This window comes from Schistocerca gregaria, chromosome 4 (assembly GCF_023897955.1).
Source record: "Schistocerca gregaria isolate iqSchGreg1 chromosome 4, iqSchGreg1.2, whole genome shotgun sequence".
NCBI lineage: Eukaryota > Metazoa > Arthropoda > Insecta > Orthoptera > Acrididae > Schistocerca > Schistocerca gregaria.
Window position 1 is genome coordinate 512,059,793 of NC_064923.1, and position 10,484 is coordinate 512,070,276.

The 10,484-nt window shown below is 42.6% G+C and overlaps 1 protein-coding gene across 1 annotated transcript in view; it reads left to right on the plus strand.

Annotated features, from left to right (window-relative positions):
• Positions 1–4,482, plus strand: part of LOC126266941 (UDP-glycosyltransferase UGT5-like) — a 76,053-nt gene extending 71,571 nt beyond the window's left edge. Inside the window, exon 5 of the mRNA XM_049971636.1 lies at positions 3,208–4,482. Coding sequence (XP_049827593.1) covers positions 3,208–3,511 — 304 coding nt within the window. The 3' untranslated portion in view covers positions 3,512–4,482. The remainder of the gene's footprint in view (positions 1–3,207) is intronic.
• Positions 4,483–10,484: the final 6,002 nt, after the last annotated feature.

Below are 10,484 nucleotides of genomic sequence, written 5' to 3' on the forward strand. Positions count from 1 at the left end.
ATCGTCGAGGGGACACTGAATAGTGTACGGTACATCCAAACCGTCATCGAACCCATCGTTATACCATTCCTAGACCGGCAAGGGAACTTGCGGACGTGCATTGTCCTGTTGGAACAGCATGTATCCCGTGCCACCCAACTTGCTCTAGAAGGTGTAAGTCAACTACCCTGGCCAGCAAGATCTCCGGATCTGTCCCCCATTGAGCATGTTTGGGACTGGATGAAGCGTCGTCCCACGCGGTCTGCACGTCCAGCACGAACGCTGGTCCAACTGAGGCGCCAGGTGGAAATGGCATGGCAAGCCGTTCCACAGGACTACATCCAGCATCTCTACGATCGTCTCCATGGGAAAATAGCAGCCTGCATTGCTACGAAAGGTGGATATACACTGTACTAGTGCCGACATTGTGCGTGCTCTGTTGCCTGTGTCTATGTGCCTGTGGTTCTGTCAGTGTGATCATGTGATGTATCTGACCCCAGAAATGTGTCAATAAAGTTTCCCCTTCCTGGGATAATGAATTCACGGTGTTCTTATTTCAATTTCCAGGAGTGTACATTGAAAAATTGTGCTTTTGATTTAAACCTTTCCGAAACATAGTTCTTAATACATTGTTCATCCAGAATGTTTTTAAGTATCTGTTCAGTAACGTTAGCGTTCCTTAGTTTTTGATTGTTCTTTGTTATAGAGATTGAATATTTGTCTCTTACCTACGATAATATTCGAAGCAGAAGAAATGAATTAATATTCGTGCTGCGGTCAGATGTTTATTCCTGTCTGCTAACAGAACCAGCATAATCACAATTAGTACTAGTGAATCATTAATACGCTTGGTATTTCAAGTTTACTGTGTTGTTTATGCGTAATTAACGTCCCACACCATTTCCCTGTGAAAGAGCGAGAAGTGGTGGAATTGTTACTGTTCCGAGACGATTGTTTTACTGGTTAAAAGTGGAATCGGAGAACAAAAATAAAAGTAAAATAAAAGATCATTCAAAAATAGTCTGGTATATTAAATTTCAACTACAGTTAAAGTATGTTCCACTCTGCAGGAATTTAGCGGATGACATTAGCTTTTGTAACACTCATATCTGGACTTATTCTAAACCCCATGCTGTGGTGGTTACAGTCGATAACTACTATTTCAGTTTCAGTATATATGTTTGGGATAATTGCGATTACTGCACAGGCAAAGGGTACTTGTTCGCCGGTCGCGGTGGCCTCGCGGTTCTAGGCGCGTAGTTCGGAACCGTGCGACTGCTACGGTCGCAGGTTCGAATCCTGCCTCGGGCATGGATGTGTGTGATGTCCTTAGGTTAGTTAGGTTTAAGTAGTTCTAAGTTCTAGGGGACTGATGACCACAGCAGTTGAGTCCCATAGTACTCAGAGCCATTTGAACCATTTTTTTTGTACTTGTTCCTTGGAAAACACATCGCCTGCTTCAAAAAATTTAACGTTACGAAAGGGTTGTGTGTAAACTATATTAGTGCCGCAGCCCACAATTCCTTCTTTGTATGCTGGATAGGGTAATGTGACCCAGTTATTTGGTCTGCTCTCTGAACCTTTCTCTAAAACCTCTTAAATTCCTTCGTTTTTGGTCTAACATTAATTAATCTTGAAACATCCCTACAAATTTTGCTACACCAGGACTCTAACCTGGGACCTTGATTTTTCGCAGGCAAGTTCTCCACCAACTAAGTTGCCCAAGCACTGCTCATCACCCAACCTCAGGGCTTTCAGTCAGCACATCATCTCCTATTTTCTAAACTTCACATCCTATCTTCCGAACTACACAGTTCTCCTGCACTATTTGTTGGACCATCACTACTGGAAGAAAGCATGTTGTGTCATGGCTTAGCTACAGCCTGGACGATGGTTTCCCACACTTGACAGTGAAAGGTAAAGGTCTCAGGTTAGAGGCCTGGTCCAGCACCCACTTTTACACCGTCACGAAGTTTCACGTCAGCACATACTACGCTAAGAGGGAAAATTATGGTTTAATAATCTTGTTTATTCCTTATATTGCAATGTATCCTCCCAATGTAACCATTCAAAATATTTGTGTGGTGCTGCTGATTAGCTTTCATGTGTGTCCATAAATGATCTTCAGTAAGCAGTCTTTGTATTAATGAAATCCTCAATACCAACATAAGATTTAGCTCAAAAAGTACTTCTGATCGAAAGTTTTCTTCCGAAATGCATGTTAGAATAATTCGATGACTAGACAAATTTATCATGATTCTGAAACATTTTAATGTACACGACACAAGCCATTGTGGATGGCGGAAGGTCTTTTGTAGCATGCTTGTGAACTTCCTATTCGCTTTTCATTCGCGTGTTGGGTGTATGGGTGGGGGTGGGGGTGAAAATGCCTATGCTTTTGCCCTAGTGGGTACTGTCTTTCATGAAACCCTACGTGGTATATGATAGTGGCAGCGGAATGACAGCACAGTCCTCCTCAGATATAGGTTCCCTACCCAACAGACTTTCACAAGAACCACTAACCCCTCTTCCCGAATTACCCATTTAAATTCTCCAAGATTTTCTGTTGCTTTATGGGCTATTTCGACTCTATACGATCTTACAAGGCCGTCTCAGAATTCAATCTGTGCCTGTGATGCACATATTGACTCCAAAAGCCAGAGCAATGCTCTATAATAAGTCACAACAGTGGCCAGTATAAAATTTTGCAGATGCACTACATTTTCCCAGATTTTTTTCAAAGTGTCTTTAATTCGCTTCCTAATACTGATTTTACATACTCACCGTCCTCCACACCGCGGGATGTTCCCCATCAATCTTTTAGTCGCATTATCTTTGTATTAAGCATTCTCGCATTTACAGAGCTGTCAACATGACACAATGTGGAAATTTTGTTAGACTGTCTGCTTTTCCTTAAAACTGCACTAAAACAATACTTCGCTGCGTCCTGTTAAGTTTACTTGTGGCACATCCAATGTTACTTTAGTTTCTCTGGCACATTCGCTATCTAGTATCGCACACTAATTGCTGTTAGCCAAATATTCATCAAACCAATCGTATATTTTTGAATGTGCTCGATATATGCGTATCTAAAACAGTGTAGTATAGTGTTGGACTTCTCTAAAAGAAATATATCAGTTAAACTAGAGTAGAGATCATCCAATTGCCATACATTCATGTCTACAAAGAACCGTAATTATCAATCTGAAATTGTTTTATGTCTCACAGGTATAAGCAAAGGGCTGTAAAGCTGTCACAGGTGTACAAGGACAGGCCCATGAGTCCTCGGGAAGCTGTTGTCTACTGGTCAGAGTACGTCATCCGACACAAAGGAGCCAGGCACCTGCGTTCCGCTGCCCTCGATCTGCAGTGGTACCAACTGCTGCTACTGGATGTTCTGGCCGTCGTCTTCGTCGGTGTAGTGGCAGTCGTGGTCGTGGGTGTTGGTCTTCTGCAGCTAGTCTTGCGAAAATTTGGGCTACTGAAAGAGGAGTCGTTGGCAGATCCTTCACTGCAGAAGAAAGAGCAGTAGTTTCGGCTGCCCTATTTGACGATTCAGTAGCTTCATCGTCTTCTAAACTGAAAGGAACTTGTTAACAGAACCATGGACTGGGATATTACGTTCTACTAGGACTAGCGTTTCAATATATTTTCGTAGATAACGTGACTCAAATTCCTTTTGGGAAAAGTGGTAGCTTTCCAAAGACGATCAAATATCGCCGTTTGCTGTTTCATAAACGTGCCTAGCATTACTGTGTAGAATGTAAGGTATATGATATCGAAAGGCAAAGATAAATCCAAAATTTCAAGTAGTTATATTCAAGAAACCCTTTAAGTTACAGATGGATGACAGTCATTTGGGGGCATTGTATACTCTCATGTCTTCCACCTACTAATGTGACAGTTACCGTTCTTGCTGCCATGCACATTACAGGTATTTGTCGCAGTGCAGTGATGGGAGAAATAAAACGTGTTTCTAAGAGCAAATAGTAATTGTGTAAACAGAACGAAGCTGACAGCATAGTGAAAACGTTAAGTAACATTTCTCGCACAACTTTCAGCACGGTAACAGCCGTCATGTGATGATTTTACACTCCCTTGATATTTTAGAAGAGAGTTTAAATTTCAAGAGGAGAAGTTTTATGCAGGTATCTCCTCTTGGTGTTCAAAGACTTCCAGTTATGACCGTACTGTCACGGTAATACAGCAAACTGCACTATCATCGCTTTTTCGGAGGGTACTGAAATAGCGCAATCAGTTGGAAAAGTATAGTACACAAACGCTGTACTTGCAAAGATGCAGTTGTTGCACGTTATCAATAGTCACAACTCACTACTCGAGTCTAGTCTTTCCATTTAGTTCAGCTAAACTAGTAATTTACGATATTTATACTCTAAAAATGTTTCGAACCCACAGTCTGAAAATGTTGTAAATTTTCATAAATATGTAACGTTTTCATAATTGTGTCAACGGTAATAAATTTTTGAATTTTTTGTTCATTCAGTTGCCCTTCTAATTGAAATCCTTGAATACCTTGTAACAAATTATATTGTTGTCAACTTCAACACATCCGCAGTTTCTGGCTTCAAAATTTCACAAAATAGTAATTACCAGAAATCGCATGGCGCTGCGCACGTCGATAGAGAATAAAAACGATCCTAAACTGCAATGTGTTAAATATTTCCGCTGATGTTGCGTCAATAGCGCCCAGCACGCAGGTTGGCCAGCTTCACCACACTCCATTCAACGTCATCCCATCACAGGAGTCGTCTCAATCCAGGCCCCTATAGTGCTCCTTCCGTATCGTCAACACTTAAACAGCGCTGGGTGTCAGTGCCGTAGTCCAACTCGTCAAACTTTAGAAGCACCTTGTATCTCGCCACTAGTCAGACGATCGAGCCGCATAGGAAGTCAGCTGAACTGTGCACGATATCGTCTCGATGGAGCCAAATATGTTGCTCATACATGCTGTCAACAAATCAAACTTCCTATCACAGCACCTTTTCCCATTCGACGGTCTTCACTCGGTTGCCCTCTTGAGATCCCCTGAAGCGAATCAAATATTTCGAATTCCAGTTTGTTAATTTTTATCTGATCGCCGGGCCGACCGTGCGCCTTTTAACATAAGGACAGAGGCGATGCCACCGGTGGACACAACAGTGTTTCCCACTGTGTTTATTACAGCGTATCTTTGGATAGTGTGCTAAGCTGCAAAAATCAAAGTTCCCAAAGTTGAACAAGATATTGTACCCCATTATCTGTAAACCGGCATCATCTCGATCAAGAAACACAAATTAATGCACAGTACGGCGATATACACTGTAATAAACATAGTTAAGTGTGTGGCCCCGAGGCAATTATTGACTGTAAAGTGGGTGGTGTACATCCTGCTCATGCTATTGTATCTTGTGTTCGTGGGTTATGGGCGCTCGACAAGATTCAGTGCCCAAACGCAATTAGTAACAAATGTTTAAAATGAAGAAAAGTGATAAAAAGCAATCGGGGTTAAAACGCACTCTTCTCCGATCTCGCCCATGATCTGCGCACACACACACACACACACACACACACACACACACACACACACACACACACACACTAGATTACATTATGGAAGAAGGCGTTAAGTGTTCAGATTCCAAAGCTGATAAATAAAACTAAGAGGTAACAAATAATTATCGTTCGAAGCCCACACCAACCCCTTGCCTACATGTCGGTGGTGATACAGCCGCATCGGGGACGCGCTACGTTGCGTAAACGCTGCATCATCTCCCACAAATTTTGTTTTGATGGCCCCTTATATATGACAACGGAGAGCAATTGTTTGATACAGAGTAAATGTCAAGGTTAAGAGTAATAGAAAACAGAATAACGTCTTAACATAAAATTTGATAACGGCACAGCAGTGATCAATTCTCTATCAGGGAAGAAATACTGTCCGCAGCTCGTGGCCGTGCGGTAGCGTTCTCGCTTCCCGCGCCCGGGTTCCCGGGTTCGATTCCTGGCGGGGTCAGGGATTTTCTCTGCCTCGTGATGATTGGGTGTTGTGTGACGTCCTTAGGTTAGTTAGGTTTAAGTAGTTCTAAGTTCTAGGGGACTGATGACTGTAGATGTTAAGTCCCATAGTGCTCAGAGCCATTTGAAGAAATACCACATATGCTGGCTGAAGCGAGGACGATAAAGGAAATATGGACATACAGCCAAAGGAAGCCTTCTCTACTATCGGCTCTATTACTATTGTGTACTGATTTTGAAGTGAAGTTCCTGAAGATGTACATTTATAGTACAAGACAGCAAAACATAAAAGTTGCAATATTTAGCATTAGCTGATGTTAATTTAATGTAGGTATATGTTAGCTCTATAATATAGCATTACTCTATGAAATGTCTGAGTTCAGCAGAGATTGTCAGTAACGCGATCTGTGCAAGCACTTCTTCTAAACTACCTAAATTCTCAAAACAGTATAAAAATTCTTGTGCAATTTAGTTAGTGAACAAATGTTTGAGGTAAAAGTTGAAACGTCCCCTTAGAAAAATTATACACGACTGTGCTTAAACTGACACAATATTTTTAGCGCAACGCAATCTGACTTTCAATAATCCCTACAAAAGAATGGCCCTGACTAACATTAACCTATACCTTTCACAAATCACTTACCTCACCAAAAATCTTCGTTATTCGAACTACTACAATACAACGAGCGCCACTACTGCCAGGTAAATAAGATTCAAACTACGGAAGTCACTAACTACTGATAGGCACAGTTAGCAAATGAAAGATTTTAATAGAGAACAAACAATGTATTTACCTTAATAGTCACAATATATATATATATATATATATATATATATATATATATATATATATATATATATATATATATATATATATATATATATATATATATATATATGTCAGTTCATGACATCAATTCTTACAAATTTCAAAACTCCGCCATCTCTCTCCCCACGTCCACCACTGCTGGCGGCTCACCTCCAACTGCGCAACGCTACGCGCTATTAACATCCAGCTGCCCAACACTACAATGGCGAGTATTAAAACAATGCCGACCACCCACTGACTGCACACAGCACAGCCAGTGATTTTCATACAGAGCGCTACGTGGCGTTACCAATATAAAAACCTAAACAGCCTACTTACAAAGTTATATATGTTTTTTCTTTGTAAAATTTTTGACCCTTCCTAGGGATATATAGAACGAATCTTGACCAGTCAGTTCCTTTGAAAAAATGAATGGTCAAAACGAAAATTGCCAACCATCTCTCTCCGAAAGGACGAACGCAACAAGGAATAGGGGCGAGTAACTGCTCCATTACATTTCCCCCTCTTGAAACAGATCATGAACATTAGTTTGAAAACTTTTAGATTATCTGTGGCCCTTGAGTTAGGTTAAGGAACTAACATTAATTGAATCGACATGCCTACTCAGGCACATCGACAACGTAACTCAGTTCGTCCTGTCTGTATTACTGGATTGTCGGCCAAGACCTCAGTTTCTCATAATGATATGGTGTAACTGGCCTGTTTCGCTGATCCAGTTGCAAACCAAAACATTCACAACAGTCGTCCAATAAATAATTACCCAATTTTTTACAGCTATATACTGCAGTACAGCTGTATACTATAGTATGTTCCAAAGATGCTCCAACACATTATTAAGCACGTGGTTTTACATTACGGCTGATCAGCGTAAATCTCGATACATCAGTACGCGATATATCCACACTCCTAGACGACCCTAGGCCCACTGTTTCCGATGTAATTGTGAAGTGGAAACGTGAAGGGACACGTACAGCACAAAAGCGTACAGTCCGACCTCGTCTGTTAATTGACAGAGACCGCCGTCGGTTGAAGAGGGTCGTAATGTGTAATAGACATCTATCCAGACCATCACACAGGAATTCCAAACTGCATCAGGATCCACTGCAAGTACTATGACAGTTAGGCGGAGGTGAGAAAACTGATTTTATGGTCGAGCGGCTGCTCATAAGCCACACATGACGCCGGTAAATGCCAAACTACGCCTCGCTTGGTGTGAGGAGCGTAAACATTGGACGATTGAAAAGTGGAAAAACGTTGTGTGGATTGACGAATCACGGTACACAAGGTGGCGATCCGATGGCAGGGTGTGGTTATACCGAATGCCTGGTGAGTCATGTACCAGCGTGTGTAGTGCCAACAGTAAAATTCGGAGGCGGTGGTGTTTTGGCGTGGTCGTGCATTTCATGGAGGGGGCTTTCACCTCTCGTTTTTTTGCGTGGCGCTATCACAGCACATGTTGATGTTTTAAGTACCTTCTTGCATCCCACTGTTGAAGAGCAATTTGGGCATGGCGATTGCATCTTTCAACATGATCAAGCACCTGTTCATAATGCACGGCCTGTGGCGAAGAGGTTACGCGACAGTAACATCCCTGTAATAGACTGCACTTTAGAGTCGTGACCTGAATCCTATAGACCACCTTTGGGATGTTTTGGAACGCCGACTTCGTGCCGAGCCTCATCGATACCTCTCCTCAGTGCAGCAATGTGTGAAGAATGGGGTGCGATTTGCTAAGAAACCTACCAGCAAATGACTGAACGTATGCCTGCGAGAGTGGAAGCTGTCATCAAGGCTGATGGTGGGCCAACACCATATCGAGCATTACCGATGGAGCGCGCCACGAAATTTTAAGTCTTTTTCGGGTACTTTTGATCATATACTGTATGTGGCACCAGATATGCACAGGTCACACAGTTCCCGTACATTACGGGACTGTGATATGCGGACGCGGAGCTGGCACCTATTACCATCCAAGATGTGTTCTATTGGTTCAGATTAGGTGAATTTGGCGGACAGATGCTCACTGTCATACTCCTCCTATCACTACCACAATTCTGGACAGTTGTGCTGCTGGAAGATGCCATCACTGTTGGGAAGACATCAAGCATGAAGGGGTTTAGATGGTAGAAAATAATGTTAAAGCAGGCCACAGAAGCCATGATGCACTCAATTACTCCTTTAGGTCCAGTAGAAAATAAAGTGAATGTCCCCTACGGCGTAATACTGCCCCATCCTGCCTGTGTCCGTAACACAGTCCCTTTTTCGACCAGCCATTCACCTAGATCAGGACACAACTGTCTATCTGGTATAGTAACTGATTCATACGACCACGTGACGCATTTTTATTAATACACGGTCCAGTAACGATGGTCCCTTTCCCAGTTCAATTGTTATTGACAACGTCGTTGAATCAACACTGTAAAAAGTAGGAATCGTCTGTTGCTGAATCCCCACGTCAACAATCCCCATGTCGCCCATTGTGGCTCCAACTGAAATAAGACTTGCACTTGGCGGCCGAACCCGACTGGGACATCCCGACCAACAAAGCTATGCCATCATTTGATGTAATGTGTGCTGAACAGAGTGCTCCGAATCGCTCCTGTGCCTGCATCAGGATTTTACAATGTCAGAAATGCCACAGATAGCAGCCTACATTCGGTAAGAGCGGGCAAACCTCAGACATCAAGGTTCTGTGACGAGCTGTGGACGTTCAGCAACTTGTCCCCTATTTGTGATTTCACCATGCTCCACCAATTTTCCCATAGATACTCACAACAGTGGCAGGCAAACAGCTTCTCCGCTTCTACGATACCCGTTCTCAGGCACTGGACCGCAACCGTTGTCCTTTGTCAAAGTAGCTTGTGTCAGTGAATTTCACCATTGGTGTCCTGGATCGTCATTAGAACGGTTCCCCATTCGTTTCTGGTAGGCTTATTTACTTCACTCATTGTCACGTGACCACAATACCACCATGAAGCGCGCAGCCCGGAGGGGGGATAGCGGTCGTAACGTTTTTTTCTGTTCAGCATAATATTCCTATAGATCATCTAAATAAATTAAGGTGTCCCTTGAGATTGTTTCCTAAGAAAAGGCGCGGTCTACTTTATTTCCTGCCATTGTCCTATGTGTAACAGCGTTCTCTTTCTAATGATCTCGTAGTCGCTCGTTCGTTCCACTATGTCTACATTAATTAACACAGTCCAGATGTCGATGAAACATTCCCAGGCTGCTCTCATGGTGCAGCTGTCCTACTATTAATTAATGACAACTAATCTGTGTGAAAGGTGTTTTGAGGTGGAAAGTGTCGTGCTTAATTATGTGGCTTCGGGATTATTGCAGATGATAGTTTGGGTATCAGAAAGACAAAATCAAACTCATTGCCGCAAGAAACTAACGAAGATTCTTCCACAGATTTGCAGGTGTCGTATCGCTGCAAACAAAGGAACAGGCGTGCCACATATTGGCAATTGGAAAGTACTGCTTTAGCCTGTTTCTCAGCTTTGTGTTTTCTTCGTAGCATGCAGATCTCGCATCTCACATCTCGCATTTGCCATTTGCACTTGTGAGCAGCGACCCTGGTGTTCATAATTGGTGTAACTCAGTTCTCCTCCAAGAAGTAAGAGTTTCTCATACACAGATTGCGTATAGAGGAGCGTGTTCG